At 39.6% G+C, this 22,681-nt stretch overlaps 2 protein-coding genes across 2 annotated transcripts in view; one reads left to right on the top strand and one right to left on the bottom strand.

Annotated features, from left to right (window-relative positions):
• Positions 1 to 22,681, top strand: part of cds1 (CDP-diacylglycerol synthase (phosphatidate cytidylyltransferase) 1) — a 453,066-nt gene that overhangs the window by 419,004 nt on the left and 11,381 nt on the right. The window lies entirely within an intron of this gene.
• The window catches only part of cfap299 (cilia and flagella associated protein 299), a 129,378-nt gene that overhangs the window by 6,155 nt on the left and 100,542 nt on the right, over positions 1 to 22,681 (bottom strand). Inside the window, exon 5 of the mRNA XM_049578641.1 lies at positions 2,904 to 3,033. Within this exon, the coding sequence (XP_049434598.1) occupies positions 2,904 to 3,033 (130 nt within the window). The remainder of the gene's footprint in view (positions 1 to 2,903; positions 3,034 to 22,681) is intronic.

Below are 22,681 nucleotides of genomic sequence, written 5' to 3' on the forward strand. Positions count from 1 at the left end.
AGATAAAGATAAAATGATAACTCTTTTACTGTTATTATCATTATCTTATTATGCCAACTGAAGAATTAAATTTGTTTATTTGCTTGTTTTAGCTCTTTTCTCTGGAGCAGAAACTGACGCAAATGAGCTCATTAATCAATGAGGCAGAAAACAACATGATTCGACGATTAGTCGGCTAAAGGAAAAATCTGTCAAATCAGATTCGACTATGAAAATTCTTAGTCGGGGACACCCCTACTTTTAACACTGTTGTCGTTTTGTTTGCGCTGTTAGCACAGTTAGCTGTTGGCACAGTTAGCTGCTAGCCACAGGCTCAGACATCTCCATGTTGAGAACCATGTGCAGGCAATTTTGGCTTAGCTTCTGCATCAATGCCGCCCCACTGTGTGGTTTTAGATTGTGTGCCGGCATTCTGGGAGCAAAACAGGCATAACGGGCGTGGCGTAACACGTCAGTGTCGGCCTCTAGTGTGACATACAACAGATGTGTCGAGCAGTTAACAATAACAATGGCAAAACATGACAATAACAATCATTTACCATCCCTGTTATATGGCGGTTGATCTCGTCCTCTGCTCAAAGGGTAAGGAGCTCCCATACCTCATTGTCTACACAGTTTGTGGACATTTTCAGGAGCTGTTCTTCTTTGAGTTTGCTGCTAACTGCTACTGGTTGCTTTTTAAATCTCTGGCAGTGGGTCGCACACATAACACTTTGTCAAAATGTCACACCTGTCCCATGTTTGGTCCTGTCCTACCAGCTGTCCCTTTTACATAGACATCAATTCAGCATTGTTGCTACATCGTCTACCAGCTTAAAGGAGAGACAACTCCATCCTGTGAACGCACCTTTTCTACAGGTTGAAAAGGCAGAGGAATGGCGCGACATTCCCACCTTGAACAGGCCGTGTAAAAGGGATTCTAGGTACATTCTGAATGTTGTATACAGCTCCTTTAAAAATGAAACATACACGTCACCAAGGGTGGTCCAGTGACATGGCTGTATCATGGATATTTCTTTGTACCCATCAATATGTACAAATTGTTTAATGTTTGTAGTGTACAGTGTGTTTACTGAGTTTGCTTACTGTAAACAGCTGCCTACGGTTTTATATTGTTGGTCAATGAGAGACATGACACTCAACTACACTGTGCATGTTTAACTGCAGAACCAGAACTATGAGCTAAAAGAAGCTAAAAGCTAAAGAGCTGCAGAGTTGGTGTTGGTTCTCAGTGGGTTTGGAGCTACAAACGACACCTGTGTCATTACAAACAATCATTAGATTCAATGTTAACGTTTACATTTTAAAAGCTGCCATAGATAAAGCCTGTAAGTTCTTAAACAAAACCTCAGGTGTCCAGAATGCATGTCTTTAAAAGAGGAGGTGTATTAAAGGGGGGGCAGAGTGCACCATAATGTGACAGTGACTGTAATTCTTAATTTTCCAAGATGTTTTGCGTTACTGTGAATGTCAAACCTGACACGGCCCCACCGCTAAGATGTGAAGCCACTACCAGCTGGGAACATTTATTCAAGGCTAAGTGTGTCAAAGGCTTCTAGTGGGAGTGGATCCATAGCCAACCATTACACTCAATTTACACTTTTACCTCAAACACACTTGTGGGTGTCCTAATAAGTGAAGCAGTCTTCCTTTGCAAGTTCAAAAGAGCGTCAATAAAAATAGACCAATAAAAAATGACGCATTCAAAGAAAATAGGAAATGCTGGGTAAACTCAATGATAAGCAGCTATTTTTATGGAAACCAAAATGTGTCATTAACACTCACGTCATCTGACTTTTACTTTGAATCAAGCTGGTGTCACAGCTAAAATATGACAATCCTCCAACCCCCAACCCACTTTCTGGCTGGGACAGAACAAGCGGTCACAGTATGACAAAGGCAGAAAAACAAATAAGCCACCCAAAATGAGTTGATGTGAGCATTGATTTTGGAAGGTTCTGCTGCGGAGCTGCGGCCACATGAGCAGCTAGTGAGCTCATGGTGGGTTAAAAGCCGGATGGTTCTGCGCTGCTCCGTGTCGAGCCAATCTGGGCTGAGCTGAGCTGAGCTGGGTTCTGGGCACACGGGTGGTTTGCTGTGTCTGGCTTCCTATGCCTTCTCTTGTGTTTTTAATAGACAGCCTGGTCGGGGCGGTGCTCGACCGCAGCTAGAACACTGTGCTGCCATTTTGGCGCTTGGCCTCAAAAACGCAGTCCCCACAGCTCTGTCTGCAATTTCAAAATAGTTCAGCCCCACACCAACTACTTCCCTACCCCCCAGCAAAGAGGGGAACTGGAGAGACAAAAAAACACAGTCTGTCAGTCGTTATTCTTCCAGGGCCCCTGTCGGACTGTGAGTGTGGAGGAAGCACCTGTCTCGACCCCTTGATCCTCCATTCTTTGTGCAGGTGGAAAGCAAATATCTTTCCCTCCCACTGATTTCTTTTTCTCTCTTTCTGTCTTTCCAACTGATTCTCTTGTAGTGTGGAGTCTGTAGTGTCGGAAAATCACTGATATCTGACGTTTATTAAGACTTGCTAACAACTAAAGTTGGCAGAGAGGTGAAAAATTACTTTGAATCTCTTCAATTGATGGTTAAAACCGTCAATGAGTATTGAAAGCAACAAAAGGCTCATGGCCGTTCTAGACAAACAGGATGTTGTGGGTGCATGGCAAGTTAGTCACCTGAGCCACGAGGCAAACAAGATTAGTTTCTAAAGAAGTCCCTGCATGGTGCAGCGAAGAGGCTTTGAAAAGAGGTTTCAGCCCCATAGCCTTTAAGCTTTCCTGGGACATTTTTACAGCCGTGGAACAGGTGAACTGATCTAATTAGCAGCACCATTTGTCTCCCCGGGGCTTAAAAACAAAGGACAACAACAACAACAACAACAACCACAAACCTACCAAGGGGTCCACATTCAGGATCTTCTTGTCCCTTTTGTTCTTGAAGAGAAGGCCGTTAGGGTCGTCATAAATCACCTCGAAGTTAGGGCTGGAGTTGGACGTGGACACCTGTGTCTTCCAGTTGTAGTAGCTGTGGAGAAAAGGCAACAGTAATTGTTAGAAGACTGAGGTGAGGACATTTTTGAAGCTTAAAAGTGCTTTCAAACAGTGAGGGGTTACTCAATACAAAAGTACAGTGGAGGCTATGCTCTCTCCTTCTTTAAGGAGCAAATATTTTTGGAGGAATCATTTGCAAAGATGGTGTTTTGCTGTTTTTAAAAATGACTGAAAGTTGCCAAGTATAGTAAGGTAAGTACATGGCACACAGTAGTTTTGTGTTGCACTGGCTGTGCTGCCCGGCCATTTGGTTTGTATTTGTGGGCCCACACACACATATTGCTTAAGAGAACACTTTTGAAACCCATGTATTTCAATGAAACAATGCAGCCCATAGAGTCATGTAGCCCTAACTCATCTCTCTACCTCTCTATCCCAAAAAGAATCGGGGCAACCTACCTTTAGAGGTGAATATGTAAAATGGAGGAGTAACGGCTAAATGGCAGGAGCAAAGGGTGTACAGGCATTGAAACTACTTCAGTGCATTTCAATTCCAAATGTTTTTCTACCTGACCGTTTGGCGTTCTGCTTTTCCGTAACATTTATCTTTATAGGCTCTCGCAGCACGAGGCTTTAAAACAACACACATGAACACCATATTAAGGTCATGACTTTGCATGTTTCATGGAGGACAGGAAAACTTCAGGGATTACAGAGCATCAAATGACCATTGTTATCATATCAATATTTAACAGCAGGTTATAAAAGAACAGGAGGAAAAGGAAGGAAAAGAAAGCAACCTGCAGAGCAAAGTATCTTTTGTAAGAAAGGCAGAAGGTTAAAATCTGTTTTCAATTTGATCGTGAGGGCGCTGTGTTGGAGTTCGCCAAACCAGGCATTAAAGTAAAGCTGTGGCTAATAAGCAATTGAAACCAAAGAAAGGGTTGAATTCCAAAATAAATGACCGATTAATTTAGAGCATCCGATTGGATCATGCTCTGCTTTTAGGTTTTCTGTTATTTTTGATACAGCAGAGCGATGGTGTGTAACTTTGTGACAGAGGCAAAGGGACAAAAATGGTTTGACCTTCAGGTTACATTAATATATCTAGCACGTGCATCTATTTCAGGATGTGATTCATTAACGCTTGATATATTACGCAATCAGAAAGTGTTTATCCCTGTCAGTTCATTCTTTAACTCACGACTCCTCAGGCAGTTTGCTGGAGGCAACATGTTTGTTGAGGAAAAGAAAAACATCCACAGCAGCTTGACATTTACTGCGTAAAACTGGCAGATCGTCTCCGTGTTGATGTGAAATATGAGGCTGGTTGGAAGTTGAAGCATCTCATTAAGGTGGTGTTGAATACTGCATTGTTCCCAAGTTAAGTTTGGATTTAGCACAACTTCTCAGCTGAGAGAAGCCAGGCATGGAAACCAAAGATAATAATCATTGGTTTAACTTTGTTAAAGGGACAGTTCACCCCAAAATCAAAAATATATGTTTTTCCTCTTACCTTTAGTGTTGTTTATCAGTCTAGATTTTTATGGTGTAAAGTGTTGAGTGTTGGAGGTATTAGATGTAGACATGTCTGCTTTCTCTAAAATATATGGAACTAGATGGTACTCAGGTTGTGGTGCTCAAAATGTCAAAAAAACAAAAGAAAAAACAAAAAACAAAACAAACCTTTCTTTCTTTCCACTGAACTACACCTGCCAATCGTATAACCACACAGAAGGAAGCGTGCATCTACTCGTGGAGAGGCTCATGTTTGTGTCAGCGCGAGATGTAAACATTAATGGCGTGCTCCTCGGCTAAGCTGTAACATTAGCTAGCTCAGTGGTGCTAGGTGTGCTAGTAGTAGATGTATGCTTCCTTCTGTGTGGTGATACAGTTGGCAGGAGTAGTTCAGTTGAAAGAAATATGTTCCTGCATATTTACGTAACGTGAGCTAGCTAACGTTACAGCTCAGCCGAGGAGGATGCCTTAATGTTCACATCTCGTGCTGTCACGAACACAAGCCTCTTGCCATGAGTAGATGCACACTTCCTTCTGCGCAGTGATACAGTTGATGGGTGTAGTGTGGTAGTAAGACAATAGTTCCGACATGAAACTGCTCACAACAACGTCTGTGGATTATCTTGAGTAACAGGGTCAGGATTTTTTGAAAGAGACATTGCTGTTGAGTTGTTCAAATGTATTTTTTTGGCGCTTTGAAGACCATTAGCTGAGTGCCATCTACTTCCCCTACATAGGGAAGAAGGCAGAAATCTCTATGACTGATATCTAGATAGATAAGCAGCACTACATGAAAGAGAAAATAAAAATGATTGAATGAATGGGTGTACTGTTCCTTTAAAAATGCTAAATTAATATTTAATATGGCCAAATTGATTAAGTGCTGGTTAGCGTTCCTTAGTGTTCACTTTGTTTCAGGTTGGTTCAGATTTATTTGGAACATCATTAATCAAATTTGTATTGTACAAATTGTTATTGTTATGCTATGATTCTTGAATGTATTCAGTTCAATTCAATTTAATAGAACTTTATTTATCTCGAAGGAATTTCTTGTGCCAGAGAATGCTTCAAATTACAGTAACACTAAGTACAGTAACCACAATTCAACGTTCACAACCAGTCACAACCAGAGCAACCAGTGGGTTCCCCGGGTTAGGGTCACTCAGTGGGCCCAGTTTTAGAAACAACTGACCTATGGCTAAGCCACGCCCCCCTCCACTCACTCGGACAATCTATCAACATTCAGTGCCCGGCGCTATGGCAGGTGTCACAGTACATGGCATTTCACAGGAGGCAACTGATGATTTTTGGGGACATAAAGATCAGATGTCATTGAGAAGTAACCAAAAGGGCCTAAACTACGCATTGGAGGGATATATTCATCATTTTATTGCTGAGAAGGTCGATAAAAAGCTTAAATTACAAGCCACAAGTTACAGATCACAGTGAACGCTTGTGAACCGCATCTCGTTGCCAACGAGTTAAAGTGCCACTGAAGTTAAGGTTTTTGGCTCAGAATATGAGAAAAGGATAACGGCCTTTTTACCATCTTTACCAAGAGTGTCTCTCCGTTAGGTTGGTGCTACAGTATTTACTCTGAATCATTCAGCATAATGTTTGCCAACCTTTGTTATCTCTGCCATTACAGATAAGTTAATGAAGCTAAGCTCCAGAAGTTAACGTTAGCTTAACTAGAGCCCTTTGGACAACAGCTAACAATGATGTACGATCACCAAAGTACAAAACTAGAACAAAATAGGCTAATGAACTCCCAGCAAACAAGGTGACATGATGAACAACGCAGCTAGGAGCTAACGTTAGGCTAACTTTAGCTAACGTTAGCTAGAGATGTTAAAGATAACTTTATATTTCTTTCCAGCAAAGTGACAATATGTTGCCTCAAACACAATGTTGACTTACCTTAGAACAGATGTAGACATCATTGTTAATCTTATTCACGTTGAGTTGATGTTGTGGTCTAACGTTACCACACAACTTTATCCAAAGGAGACACTTTTCTCGGTTGAGATGTGGTTTAAAGTGTAAAAAATACACCTGGTCGCCCAGCCTCTCAGGATACCTTGTGTCAGAGTTGCATGTACCCCATGCACACCGTTTGACCATTTTTAAACTTCAAATCTCCAAAAAAGCTCATAAATCCGAACAAAACTGACTTTCTGTAATGCATTTCAATGAATGTCCAGGCAGAGAATGTCCCAGTGTATAGGAATGGCTATACGCACTGTGATTGGCTCATCGCGTTTGAGGGTGGGGCTTAGCCATAGGTCAACTGAGTATCAAATATCTGGCGAAATATACAAATATACAAGATAGAAGTGTTTTCAAGTAGCAAAAGCTACTAGTGCCTAATAGAGTAATGATAGGAGTAAGAGAGGTAAGAATTGTTTTTGTGTGAAGCACTATGATACTTCTTGTGAAAATTGTTATACAAAAACATATTATTACATTAACCTTCACCCCCTTATTTTCAATTTAAATTAAAAGTGCCATACGTAATTCTGGAGAAAGATAGTTGATCGTTGAGTTTCATTCTCAGGTCGTCAAATACAGATGCCTTGGGTTGGTGGTTTGGTCTGACAACAAAGCCAAGGTCGTCTGTATTTGACAACCTGGGAATTAAATTCAACACTCTGCTATCTTTCTCCAGAATTGCACACTGGACCTTTAAGGTCTTAGAAAGAGAGGCCTGCTAAGGTTTTTTATACATGCAAACTGATAAAAACCAACAAAGCCTCAATTACCAAACTGTGGTAATGTCTTTATACCAAGTAATAAGTGAAATATAAGCCTTGCTTCTTATAGAGTTGCGCTCTTCAGGCAGCAGTGACCATTTCCAGTGGTTCTCATCATTAACTGTTTACATCATAGTAACACAACTCCACATGTCACACTCTGAGGCACTGAAGGTTGCTCCAGCGAGCCTCGGCTGTTCCCCAGCAGCAGTTTGTGGTCCAAGAACAAAGTTGGACCTCGGGGAGGAGGCTCAGTGTAAATCTAGGAAGAGCTACGTTATGCTGGGGGCCGAGTGGGCCAAAGCTGCAGCAGCAAGTTATAAATATGGGACCGTAACAAAATGGAGAGGTGCCAGCATGCTGCAGGTTATATTTCCCTTGCTGTGATGCTTTACTGGAGCCAATAGATGATGAACAGCAGGTTTAAAGTATTAATGACCCACACTGTGTAAAATACATCTCAAAATGTTTACATTTACGTTGTGAGACCTCTGCGATCTTTGAAATATTTTGGCTGTTTGGCTGGTGTCAAGATGTGTTCTGCAGGATCTGTTTCAGAGCTAATCTCTAGTGGCACATAAAACCTGTTTGCAAATACCCATTTGCATTTGAGCCATAAAAATATTTTCTGACTGCAACATATTAAGCCTGCTTGCTACAAATTACAAGCAAACATATAGTACAAGCAATATAAAAACTTACCCATGTGGCCTTTACAAAACCCACAGACCCCCGTGCAATTTTGGGAAATGTAAATACATATTTTTGCAGAATGGTCTGTTTTTGATTGCTATGAAAAGGGAAAGGTATTCCAGCCAATCACAGGAGGGACTGACTTTACTGCTGGTGATGTGGCAATATGGTTATCCTGGATTGGCCACTTGTCATATTGCTAAAGACAGTTATTCAGAACAAGAGGAAAGGAACGATCTCAATGTGAGCCTCTGGAGACTTGCACCAAGACTCTTGACACAGAGACCCAGATCCAACTCCTGACAGAAAAGTGCATTTAGGTTGTGTCCAACTCCTCTTTTGCTAGTTTAACTGCACATAATCTGGGTAAACAGTAAGGCACATAGGGCAAAGGGTTGTATTTGGTCCTTTAATTAATCGTAGGTGTGCTTTTTCATCTCCAAGCCCGATGTGTCTGTACCAGGTGCACTGTTTACATGGCAGATTCGGCAAAAGAGAAGTGAGCTGTTCTCTGTGGCAGCAAATATTATGGGACATTTAAGCAGCAAAACTAAAAACTATACTTACAAATATGACAGAGGAAACTGAACTTAACTTTTAGCTTCAGAAATAATCAAAGAAGTCACTGCCATTCATGTGTTAATGCGCACAGCATGTCTCTCTTTATGGGGAGATGGACAGCAGCTCTACAGCTCTTCTCTGATCTCTGCTATATTTACATTTTACAGAATGTCGTTAAAATTTTCCTCATTAATGATGTATTATTCCATCCACCCACAACCCATCTGCGTGTCCCTGTGTGTGTAACGAGCAGACTGTACGGGTGTTGTGAACCAGCATATGTGGACTCATCTTACTATCATAATAATGCAGCCTTTAAATAGCACAAAAATACTGCGCCATTCTGACTTTAGACCAGGTTTTTGGTGGCGAATGGCGCAATCGCTTTCTGCTGCCTCAAAATAACAACACACCAACAATGTGTCTGACCACACGTCATTCTGAGACCTACATGTCCATGAGCACACACATAGGCACTCATACATTTGCTTCTTACACAACGTGGCCACTGGCCATGAAATTGACAATTGTCGGTCCAAAACTAGCAATGACAGTTGTGATGCACACTGCTTTGTGCCAAATGTAAGCTTGAGCAGTGGTTCCCAACTGGTGGGTCCCAGTCCAAAAGTGGGTCGCAGGTACATTCTGAATGGACTGCAAGTGACTTGCAATCGTGTCAAATTTGTGAAAAAACACACACTTTATTTTCAAGTAGAGTAAATTTCCAACACAGAGCTTTTATTTTGAAGTGCTGTTTCCTGCTGTAGAGTGAGTGACTAATGGACAGCTACTTGACAGAGACAGCAAATTAGCTCAACGACATGCCCAAACGCAAAGCTGACGCTGAGGGCCGAATTCACAAAGAATGAACTGCGGCCGCTGATAGCACCTTGAATTGCACTTCACATGCACCCGCAGTTTGCTCCGTCTTAACATCCTATTCACAAAGGATATTGCGCTAATGATATACAAGCGCAAACACGCCCAAAAAGTTTGGCAGCTGAGTGCAGTTTGCCCCTGATTGCAATTAGCCACATGGCAAAGTATAAATGCTGGCTTTGCACCAAGAACACCGTGGCAGAACAATGGCATGACTTTGTTTGGCAAAGTACTGAATACTGTATACCCTCATGTAGTGATTTCTGCTGGTGAGTCAGTCTAACAGTGTCGGATGGGTTGAGGCTGTGGATTTGACCAAGTCTGACCACTTTATCACTATTCCCTCTCACTTGTAGCTGTTTTTTCGTTATCTTCTGAATTTAATATGAATTATGGAACCGTTTTTGTTCACGTTTGTTTCCCCCATTTCGTAAAATAAATTATTGAAAGTTGCTTTTGAAGTGTGTGACAGAAGTGCGTTTGGGAACGACCGCAGACTGTCACCTGTTCAATGCATCAATATCTTCGGATGCCATTAAAGTAATAATGATTATAATAATAATGTCAAAATATTATTTACAGACTGATTTAACAGACGATCACTGCTGCCACGATCACTGGAAAGTCTGGGCGAGAGGCTTCCACAGAGGAGCGCCCAGTTTGCACCAGCTTTCTAAAGACGTTATTTACTTCACTCAAACTGCGTGTGGCTATTGGCGCTGGTGTTAGTGAAGTAGACGTTGTTTATCAATGAGGCGCCAAATATATGCATATTACCTCATTTAAGTACATGCAAATAACACCGGAGCACCGAGATGCAATCTGCCTGGCAGCACAGTTAGTGGAGCATTTCATCCTCTGTACGTGCTTTGTGAATTAGACGGTATCTGTTTGCTCCATTTTTACCGGTTTAGCGGCCGCAAAAGCCACGCAATCCTTTTGTGAATTTGGCCCTGAATATATTAAACTGTGGGACTTTGAACTAATGACCCAGGAGAAATCTGGACCCCATGGCTGGACCAGTTGGGAACCACTGAGCTATCAAGCACCTAAGACTTGATTCAGTATTATCTAGATTGATTTTGACTTGGGAGTTGACTTGATGAACTTCAACTTGGGAACTGACTTAGATTTGTCTCCAATGATTAGAGACTTGACTTGGACTTGGCTCAATCAACTCAGCGTAAAACTTGACTTAGAGTTGTATTAACTGATTCTGACTTAGGACTTGCCTTTGACTAGAGACTTGACTTGGACCGACTCAAACACTAAAATAAATTCTTTGGCTCCAAATTTACTGTATGACAATATGAAATGATAGTATTATAGAGGAACACATGAACTGCATGAGAAGATGATGTCCATATCGTCCACTTCTAGTTTGCTCTACTATAGCTTGATAGAAGAGGCAATGAGTTTCTGAATATCACACCCTCTGATATCTGTCTCCCATCTCCCGCCAGCTTTCTCAGTCATCTTCTTCTCCAGTAAAGCACATGCACTGGATGCCTCTGTACAGTCCCAACCGTGTGGGGAAATACACTGATGCATAAAATTATAAGGTATGATAGGACCAGAGGTCTGGCATTTTTTTTGGAGTTGCCAGCAGAGCTGAGTAAAGCAGGTTCAGAATAGACTGCTGCAATGCCCCAATTATGAAATACAAATTGAGGTTTTTCCCTTAAAACTGAGAGGAAAATTATATTGTTTGAGACTTGCTCTCAGACACATGCATACTTCTTCTCTTTGTAAATTAGATCTGACAGCGTTTCAGTGACTATTTATACCGAAATGCCATACAACAATTAACATTTTTTTGGTCGACCACTTTTATGCCATGGTGAACCGCTTACTTTTGCAAGAGAAATGGGACAGATGTGAGATATTTTAACACTGAACATGAAAAAGACTGACGAAAGTGTGAAAAAAAAAAAGTTTTGAAGCAATGCCGAGAATTTCGTTCATACGTTACTTGGATGTGTTTATTGGACCCACCTCCCTTAGTGTCCCATATGAACTGTCACCAGGGCAACTAGCTGCACGGTCGGTGCACATTTGGTCACAAAGAAAGCTCCAGCAGCTGGATGGCACCACACCCAGACACATGGACCAGTAAAAGTGTGAGAACCTGGATTTGGTGGAAACAATGACGATGCTCTCAGCACCGGTTCCTGGTTCCCTATGCATTTAGCATGGCTGTTTGACACGTGCACCGTGTCCTTTCACTTTCCATAGTTACCGTGCTTTGCTCTATTGTTATCTCCAGGCGGTCATTTTCCAGGGTAATGTCAACAGTCTCATTATAGGGCTCAGAGGAGCTGGACTCTCTGCGTTGGATGATATATATCATAAAAGAGCAAATATCTAGCATGTGTATTCACTCAGCTGCTTCTCCTGTAGAGGCTGAAGAATACAAGTCCAGTAACTGTTTCTGACGTTCATGTTTCAAGAGGAAATCACAAAAGGCCTCTTCAGTGTTGAGAGGAAGAGTGAAACCAGTTGAATTTATTGTTGAGCCTTCTGGGGGTGTCACGGTCTGATTCAACAACCAATCACAGGCGAGCCACGTCCAGCTGACAACCCTATTAGCAAACCCATATTCAACCACCCACCTACACACAGCTTTATTTTATTTTTTGGTGTCATCTGGGAATATTTTAATGTTAATTTTAAATAGTAAAATACAAGCAAAGTGCACCAGTGTTTATGGGTCATGAAAATTGGTTTCGTCTGTGCTTTTGAGCTCATGTTGTTTTAATGTTTATGCTGGTGTGCCTTTTGTTGTTCACGAAAAATAATGAGATTATAAAATGAGGGTAAAGGGTGAGGGTTCAAGTAGAAAATAATATAACAATGTACTCAATATCATATTAGAATTAATAAATAATTCAAAAATCAGACGGTAAAAACAACATCTGAACATTTGCAGTGGAAACATTTACAAACATTTACTTTTTCCCTTACAAGACTTGGTGCATAATCAGGAGCTTTAATTTGCCCCTGCAGGATGTTACGATGCCACAATTACACCAGTTAATGCAAATTCAACCAGCTCCTGTGAGTTCTGTGCAGCCTTGCAATTTTGTCAAAAAGCGCAACTTTTCCACTAATTTAACCAATCATAGCAGTCCCCTGCAAAACGTCGCCAAACTCACTTCTTTGTTTGTGGATATGAAGATGCAGACATGCGCGATACACAAATGTCTCACATGCACTGCAATTTTTTTTGAGAAAAGCTGTTAATGTGTCTTCCCCCTATTTTTTTTTTAACTTCTGATTCCCAGAAGAACTTTCTAAGCTGTCAAAAGTCACAATAAGATAAAGATCAAACTATCAATTGATCATCGGAAAATTAATCTGCTACACTTCGTATAATCCATTGTTCATTTGTCCTATTTAATCCAACTACGGTTCCATTTTCTTAAATGTAAGGAATTGCTGCTCCTTTATTTAAAACCACTGTAAACTGATTGTTGTTGTTTTTTTTTTTTTTGTTTTTTTTTGATGAAAATGAGTACAAACCAGAAATTACTCTGGGACGCCGTGTCAACTTCTGCCTCTTACATGCATTGTCTTCTTTCAAAATACACTTCGTTTTCACAGGATTTTTACCGTTTACATACAGACACCTCTTTCAAAATAAAAGCACTACATCAGTACAAAAATGCGAATTGATGGGGTTTTTTTTTCTCCAACAAATAACACACATTAAGGCTGGTTTAAGGCAACAAAAACACATTGTAAGATTTAGGCAACAAAAGCAAGTGGTTAGGAAAAAAAACAACAGGGTTTGAATTTATAATCTTACGGGAAGTAGGGCTGCAACAATTAGTCAACTAATCGATGACTAATCGACTATTAAATAATCGGTGACTATTTTAGTAGTCGACTAATCGGTTTGAGTCATTTTTCATAGAAAAGTACCCAAAATACTCTTACTGCAGCTTCTTACGTTCAGATACTGGCAGCACACTCCCATGACAGTGAACTAAAACCCTTTGGCGTGAGTACGAAACACGACATCAGATGGCATCATTTTGGGGTTTGGGAGAGACAGACCGACATTTTTCAACATTTTAACACATTTTTTCGATAAAATGATTAGTCTACTAATCGAAGAAACAATCGACAGATTAGTCGACAATGAAATTAATCGTTAGAAGCCAACACCACTCTCCTGGGTGAAGGTCAGTGTTTGTTCAACAAACCCACCACCTCTCCCATCCACCCTATTCAGACTTTTGCTGTGCCGTTAAACTATAACGGTGATTGGCCACGTATTACGCCACCGTTAAATGACAGCTTTTCTCGTCAGTGTCTGACGCTGGAAGTCACTGCCCAAGCGCTGTTTTTCGAACACTTCTTAACAATCCTACAATTGACACAAGCTGCTTATTTTGAGTGCATTACACGCTCATATGATATTTTAAGATGTTTCAGTTTGCCATCAGGTCTTCCATCACCTCCACACACACACACACACACACACACACACGCACACACGCACACACAGGCCAGAGCCATTACATAATGCGGTGACACAACTGGGTGTTATCCCATATTCCATTTGACTGGAGCTCACGAGGCTAATAGCACCTTGACTGCGGGAGGTCAGGGGTCAACTTTTGTTTGTAAAAAGGGCCTAAAATAATACAGGCGACCGGCCCAGTACTTTCACTCATATTCAAAGAATGCTCACTAATGACAACTTATCAGTCCGGTATGATAACACCTTAACGGAAAAGATTAATGCTCACTGATAAGAGTTTGTGTAATTTCACATTCCTATTTAAAATGTGTGACATCCAGTCATCATTTCACACGTTTACTCTTAATCACACAGCCAGCATGGACAGAACAGTGCATCACACTTGGCAGGAGGTCTCTGATGATCATCGCGCTGGTGGAACACCGAGTTAATCTATCAAACGCAGTCCAAACAGTATCAGCGCTGAGAACAAGCAGCTCGACTGGATTTAACCCCGAGGATCCAGCCAATGAAGTATGTGTGTGCCGTGTGTGAGGATCAACACACATGACACGGAATGTACCAGAAAATATTTATCAAGCTGGCAGACTTTACTACGGTAGAATATCCCCTCCGCCCCCCCATTAAAGCTTGGACACAATGCTTCAGGCAGAGCCGGCGAATCACCTTCGGAGCTGGAACAGTTTCTCTTTTGTATTAAAACTTAATAAAATAGGACAGCAGTGCAAATATTTTCACAGCGGAAAATGAAGCCAGACACACAGGTGCATTGCAGAGGCTGAGCGTGGAGGCAATATGGTTTTGGCTTCGGAGGAGGCATGCGCTGTATTTCAACTGAGGAGATCCTTCAAGTTCAATCTTTCAGTCTGTCGCCAAATGCACGCAGGCTAGAGCGGGTGTGCAGGAAGGCTTCATATGATCCAGCATCTCAAAAAAAAGAATGATTCAGTGAATAATAAATGTACAGTGCTGCTTAATTCAGATGAAAATCAATGTATCTGTATTATGTAGTTGAGAGAATGCAAAAAAATATACGTACTGAACTTGTTTTTTCAGACTTCTACCCAAAACCCACTTTACAAACTTGAAGAGGAAAAGAATTAATTAGGACGACCATATATGTCTGACACTGCCCAGCCTCTTAAAAGCCCACTACACACGGACCGAGGAGGGAGAGAGATACAGAGAGGAAGGAGGGGAGCAGCCAGAGTGCATAAACAGATGGTCACTTTGCTGGGGAACATTAAATAGACATCAGAGATGCTGTAGGCACATCTGGAGTGGCAGGAAGCTGGGTGCACGGAGCTGCAGATCTGTGGGATAATTAGATGAGGGTCAGGTCTTTAGTGTGTGTATATTATATGTGTGTGTGTGTGTGTGTGTGTGTGTGTACGTTGGAAGCTTACAGTAAAAAATAATGGAGACATAATGAAGATTTAGCCTTTAAAGTGAGATTATAAATGTTAAACAGCTTTATTTAACCCCGTATGTGCAGGATCACTGTCAAATGTTGGTTGAATGTACTTACAGGCTTTACGCACAGTTTGCCCTGAAGTTACAGGAAGTAAAACAGACCTGATTCACATGTGTGTCCGAAAGTCTGTGTCTTTCAGAGACGGTTATAGTCTAATAAAGCTACATATCTTTGTAGCTTTTGCATTTTTTAAATACATTTGCATCTCATAATATCAGCAATTACAAATAGTTTGCCAAGTAAAGTGATGTTTTATTAATATTTAACCAACACTGCTTCTATTATTTTGTAGTTTTGTGTTAATAACTGCTTCTTAGATGTAAACTGCTGCGCTTGATTTACTTTGCCCAGGTTTCCCAGGAGGTCAGAGGCTTACAACATATGCCTTTACAAATGATGTTTATATGTCCCACCCACCCAGTGTGCCTGCTAAAATAAATCAAGCCTGGCATTCGGCTGATTTTTGCTCCTCGCTGCTCCTATAGAGTCGACGTAAAGATCCTGGAGGTCACTGAGAACGCACTGAAAAATATGTATTTCAAAACTGAAAGAGTGAGTGCTGCAGCAATTAAAATCTCTAAGTCTTTTTTTTTTAGTTTGCGCACACAGCAGATGAGAAAACACAGAGGGTCCATTAATGACAAAAGTGAAAATTAAAGCGAGCAGTGGTTCCTATTTTTGCACCTGACTTGAAACAAACTGCGTTTGGATGGTTTTGTTTCCATAATTACACCAAATCTCAGTTGGGACTGAAGGTTGAGGGAGGAAATAACGGAGGGAAGATGTTTAAAAAAATTGGAAAATCTTCTGCACATAAGGGACTGTTCATTATTTATGAGTGGGGAGGGGGTGGTGCAAAAAGAGGGAGGCATGTCAGAAAGTTTTAATCGCTGGGGAGGGGCTTCTGTTTTTTTCTTTGGGTTAGGGGAGGGGCATGCAAATCTAAATGGTTGAATACTGAATTCATTTTACAGCAGAATTTTTAGGAAAACTTCCACGTTTTCTTTCGAAATTTGCCAAAATTACAGCATTTATCACAGCCAGAAATCATAAAAACAGAAATTATCGTTACATTTTCAAATTTCCGACAGTCCTTGTACACAACGTGCAACAGACGCTTCCATCAGCATGAAAACATGACCAAATCTGAGCTTAAAATGGTGATGTTTCATCAAAATAACTTTATTCTATGTCTCAATTTGAAGTTTGCCTAAATTAAATAGTTTGCAGGGGCTGACCAGCAGAGTGAAACTGGGTTCTCACACATTTCATGGACAAAATTTCCAAACTTTTCCATGACTTCTTTTGCCCCGCTTGCCCGGCATTTTTCAAATATGTTAGATTTAAACATAATTTCAGCTGGCTGGTATACAGGAAGAAAGAGACAAATTCATGGAGAAAATGATGAAAAGTATGTGATGGCAAATTAAACGCTGTCACACATCGAGGCATATCAAGGCTACACTACATCGACAGCTAAAGAGAATGTATTTGCCGTTACATTCCATTATGTGTAAGATTATCCACAGAAGATTACTGCAACAATTTCATTGTACACAACAAAATTCCATGACTTTTCCAATACTTTCAATGATTTTAACTAATTCCATGACTTTCCCAGGTTTTCCATGACCATGGGAACCCTGGTGAAAAACAGAAGCTTTTTTTTTTTACTCCATGATTTTGTCCTCAACTCTTAACTTTCAAAAGAGATTCTCAGTAATTTACAGCTCGAGAAAATCTGATATACACTGAAAGGCTCTCCCAGGAAATTGAAAAAGTGCTAAAAAAGTGCTGAAAAAATGACCTTTCCAGTTATCCCTGAAGAATATTCCACTTAATCTGCCATATCTTTACTCTTACCCTGACTTAAAGGTCAAGTTTTTTATTTACTGTAATAAGTGAAATATGACTGAGCTGAATGTTTTTGTTTTTTTGGTATTGTTTGTTGGTTTTCTTTCATACTGCACTACTGTTACATTACACAGTCTTGCGTAAGTGTTTTAAAACTACTGTCAATTTGTGTGTAAAAAATCAATAAACAAAGTTAATAAGAATTAAAAAGAAAAAATGTAACTTTCAAACATATAATGGTAAGTCATAAAAATCTAAAAAATATGTGTAGCTATGGGAACGGTCAAAATAAAATAAAGTAAAATAAGATAAAATAAAAAAAAAATAAAACAAAATTATAATTAAATTATACAAAACAAAATGAAACAAAAAAAATAAAATTAAATTAAACAAAACAAAACAAAAAACTAAATTAAATTAAATCAAACAAAATAAAATAAAATAAAACAAAATAAATAAATAATAAAATAAAAAAGCAAGTCACATCCCCGCCTCCCCCCTCCTCTGATGAGTAAAGAACAGTCCCTAATCCTATGTTGTAATGAAAGGTGGAACTTAAAGAAATGAATGAAGAGCTTAACACCAAAGAAAAAAGACATTTAGCATTTAGCATCGCAGTGTGTGTTGTCTCATTCTGCAGATGGCTATCACACCATTATCTTATGTTGTAAAGTAAAGATCTGTCTTCTCACATTACGCTGCTGGAGCAAAGACGTGCTGTACTTTTCATATAATTAATATTGTCCTCCAATCAATTCATTTCTCTTCTTCCGGTCTTTTAATTTCACATACTTTGCTGCCACTCTCTCTTTTTTTCCCTCCTGCAGACACTGCAGACTGCGTACGTGAACCTATCCACCCTTCCTTGCTGGAGGTGGGAGTTGGAGGCCAGAGCTGGCGCTGGTGTCGCTGCTCTGTGTTCTTTGTGGCTGTGGAGGAGGAGGAGGGACAGGATTCAGAGTCCTGCGGTGGGAGGTTTAGTGCACTGAGTGGGCAGCAGCTCCAGCATCTGCTCCCTCTTAGCGGCAACCACACTGGGTGTTATTGTTCCCGACAGAGATGAAAAAAAAAGAGAGGAGGTGGGGGTGGGGGGGGGTGACATAGGAAGGGAGACGGAGAAGGAGAGAGGTAGAAAAGCACGGGACGCGAGGTTAGAGAAGTGTAAAATAAAGACAGAGATGTGTAAATCTGATGGAGTTCTAGTGAGTGAAAAAAGAGACGGAGGGAGGGAGTGTGAAGTCAGATGTGAGATGGAGGGAGGGCAGGGAGACCCGTGTAGGGGGGAAGCCTCATAAAAGCATCATTAGGGAGTAGGCTGTACCTCCAGGCATGCTCGCCCAATGACTCACACCTACAGCTTGTTAGGGCTTCCACTCAGCGGAGAGGAGGCCGAGTTCAAGGCCACGAGCGGGGTTGTGTGTCGGAACACATGGTGAGAAATGGATAAATAAAACAACAAAGCTTCGCATGTCTGACACTTTGGTTTCGAAGAAAGGGAAAACCACTTCCAAAAATAAAACACAGACTGTCATACTTGTCGTCCTTTAACTGCTGCGGCAAAGACAGTTTTCTACAAACCAGATACATCAAACTTTTAATATCAACATGGATATTGTGCTCAGAAAACCAAAGAACACTGATATTCTCTAAACATTTGATATTATTAGTAAAATATAGATATATGTTTTATTATTTAAGGATATCATATGTAAATGTTCTGCATTAAAACTCAGCTCATGTTATTTATTGTATATTAAATATCATATAAAAACAGTTGTGTACTCACATGAACCCAAATGCTTCCAACAATATTCAAACCCACAGAAATCTAATTTTAATCAAGTATCATTTGGTGGCCGTCGCCTGTCAGTGGCCTCATATCCCCTCTGAGCATGTGTCAGGGTTGTGGTTGTCTGCCAGAACCTGTCATAACTTATCCAGCTTTAAGCCACATTTTTATGATATGCTTTTGGGTGATTCTCACGAAACTGTCCTGACTTTTGCAAAAAAAAATTTAGGTCAATTTTGCTAGTTTTTTCTCTCATTAGTATTAAGCAGGGTCTCAATTAACTTACTCAATTAAAGTGAGCAATCAATACATTTTTTTAAATACATTTTCATAATGTTTTATTGAGTCATTGACCAAATAAGTTCATTACCGTAACACATTTTCAAGTGATGATAACTGAATATGTATGAAAGGTAGACTTTTTATTTTTTTCATGTATGTTCTACTAATAGTTCAGAATAGCCACATAGTGTAAACATTCAGATAAATGTTTATTCATATAATAATTTTAGTTATTATGTTCATTACCGTAACAAAATTTCATGTTTTATACTAATTTTTTCCTATAGTGTAAATTTTACAAATAAATGAAAAATGTCAATTTTCTAATCTTAAAAGACTTGACAAATAGTTCCTGTGCAAACATAAAATTTTAAGTTACTACTCATTCCCATCCAAGTATTTACATATACAACAAGTGTTACGGTAATGAAAAGTTGTTACGGTAATGAAAAGCTTTGTTACGGTAATGAAAAGCTTTGTTACGGTAATGACCTCACATAGAGGCCATGTTTTTGGTATTCACAAATTAGGTTATATTGCCCAATCTTTTTCACTGTTTATCATGTAAAGCTACATTAGAATTACTGAATGATTAGATTGTCTTGGGCAATGACAAACTAAGCATGACTTTCCAAAAAAAACAATGAATCAAGAGCAATTCATAACAGAATAACAGACGGTTTAATGCAACCACAATCAATCCATTGTAAACAATAACATTTTTAATCAAGAGCAATTCATAACACAATAACATACGGTTTAATGCAATTTCAATCAATACAATGTATACAATAATATTTTCAATTATTTAAGAGCAATTCATAACACAATGTATTGCTAACAGAATGTTTAAGGCGACCACCATCAATACAATGTAATAACAATCAATACAATACCAATAACAATCAGTAACTTTCCAACCCTCTTCCCCCTTTCAAACCTCTCTCATTTATGTTTTGCTCAGATCTCTGCGGCAACACTGAAGTGCCTGGCCGACGATGTAGCTGGCATAGGCTCAGGGATCAGGTCCAGGATATTTTCTCTGAAGTACCACACTTTGTCCCCTGGGATCCTGGTAGAGGGGGTGTAGAACCGATTCTCACCTGCGGACTTCATCGTGTCTACTTCATATTCATCACCTACGATCTAGAGAAGACAAAAAAAAAATCACAGTCAGTGTGAAGTGAGCGGCTCTACGATAGCTCAAGCAATGAACAATCATGCTTCAGGCGAATGAATAAGCCATGTTAAGAAGTACCCAACCCTGGTTGAGCAGCTTAAAAATATACAATCGTTGTTTATATGAGATGAAGAAAAATTGCTATCGCATTACAATATAATAATCTTAAAACCTTGACGCCACTCAACAGCAACACATTCCTACCTGTGTTACAATACCAGGATACAGGCATCCTTCATAAGTAACGAGCACCCACTGCCCAACTCCAATCGAGTCTTCATTTTCCTTGTCTTCTCTGAGAATGACTTCTTTTGGAGCGTAGCAATCACATGCAGGCTTACAGAAGCATGAGACATCCCTCACTCTGATCTTCCCTGGTTCTGTTGCGATAAGCTGAAAAAACAGAAAAAGATACCAGTTTTCACATTTATTCAGTGAACAGAATGGGAATAGTCTTAATTTGATTGTTTACTGAGTGAATGCTTCTGCACCCTTGCCTTCGTAGCTTCTCTGGCTGCTCTTTTTTCTGCCACATCTCCTGATCTTAATTACAAAAGTTATCCAACATTATAGAATACCGCCCGTCTTGATACAAGTATATTTCTAACATTCCTCACTCCAAATGTATCCCTGTAGCAGCATTCATTCTCATATCGATTAGCTACCTAGCTAGCTGTAGCCATTTTAGCTAATTTTGTTTTTTTTTTCTTTAGAAATTCATATGAAAAATTACAGGAATGAACACCATGCTCAGAAATAGTGATTTTTCAACTCATCTCAGCAAAATGAAAATTAATGTGGTGTTCAGCATAATTTCCTGAGCATGTTGAAAAAAGTAAGTCTGTAATCCATTCCTGTAATTTTTTTATGATTTTTTTAATGAGAAAAAAAAACTAAATTACTAGCTAAAATACAAAAATAGAAATTTATGGAAAAAGTTTTTAATATTTCTGTTAAAAAAATCATATAATTTTAGAGAAAAATGGTAAAATATCAAGAAAACATTGGGGACCCCCTTGAACTCTCTCAAGGACCCCTGGGGGTCCCCGGACCCCACTTTGAGAACCACTGCCCTAGAAAACCGACCATAAAATTTGGAGCCCTGGTTATACATATATAATAAATTACCGTAACACTTCATTTCATTACTGTAACAGCCTTGTATATGTTACGGTAATGAATGCAGAGAGTTACGGTAATGACTGGCAGTCCCATGTTGCTAGCAATAATTAGCATAGCTAGCATGACTCAGCAGAAATATTTTCACTAACAGTTTGGCTCTATAAAAGTTACTTTTCCACAGAATATAAAATAATTATCTTCAAAACTATTTTAAATATACCCTGTTATGGTAATGAACAGTAGTAGCGAACCAAGGGGTGTATATAATTACAATCTTTAACATATCTACTGGAAGAAATTGAAAGATGATCTTACCTGGTAGCCATTTTGCAACTTCTCCACACAATGCATCATGGGACAAAAAAACTTTATTTATTGGAACGCAGGGATTTTAATGGAGCCAAATATCTCTGTTACGGAAATGAATTGTTCATGCTCTGGACGCGCGTATTTGGCCCAGAAAATAATTATTCACAAATAGTTGGCCCAAAATGGTAACACCGCTAGTTAAAGGGTATAACCCCAACTATTTTTTGTATTTATATGCATATTAAATTATGGGGATGTATTGTGGTAATTTTGGGTTTAATGTAAAAAATAAAAGTCCAGACATGTTACGGTAATGAACTTTTAGGTTGAAATGTTGTCATAAAATATAGAGTAATCCATTAAATGCAAAGACAACAGTAGTCCTACAATTAGTACATACCATAGTTTGATATATAATATAAAAGTAAGATTGTTTTAGTAGTTTAGTCTATCAAATCCTTACAGACATGACAAATTGCAATTTCGTGAGAATCACCCGTTTAGATCTTAATCAATTTTAACTATATGTTGTAACCAGATGAAGGATTTTAATTTAAGCTTCTGGATCTTAAATTATCAGATAAACAAACTGAGCAAACGTTAGCAGCAGCTCGTCTCCAGCCCCTGCTGCGCCGAACAACATTGGAGAAACACTGATTTTTGATGTGAAACTGCTTTATTTGGTGTTTTCAACAGTTTTAATAACCTGATCCATTTGTTGTGGAGAGGTAGAGACCTCTGCGAGTAATTCAGCTCCCACTAAAAACCTCCTGACCACC

Source organism: Epinephelus fuscoguttatus, linkage group LG6, assembly GCF_011397635.1.
Source record: "Epinephelus fuscoguttatus linkage group LG6, E.fuscoguttatus.final_Chr_v1".
Taxonomy (NCBI): Eukaryota; Metazoa; Chordata; class Actinopteri; order Perciformes; family Serranidae; genus Epinephelus; species Epinephelus fuscoguttatus.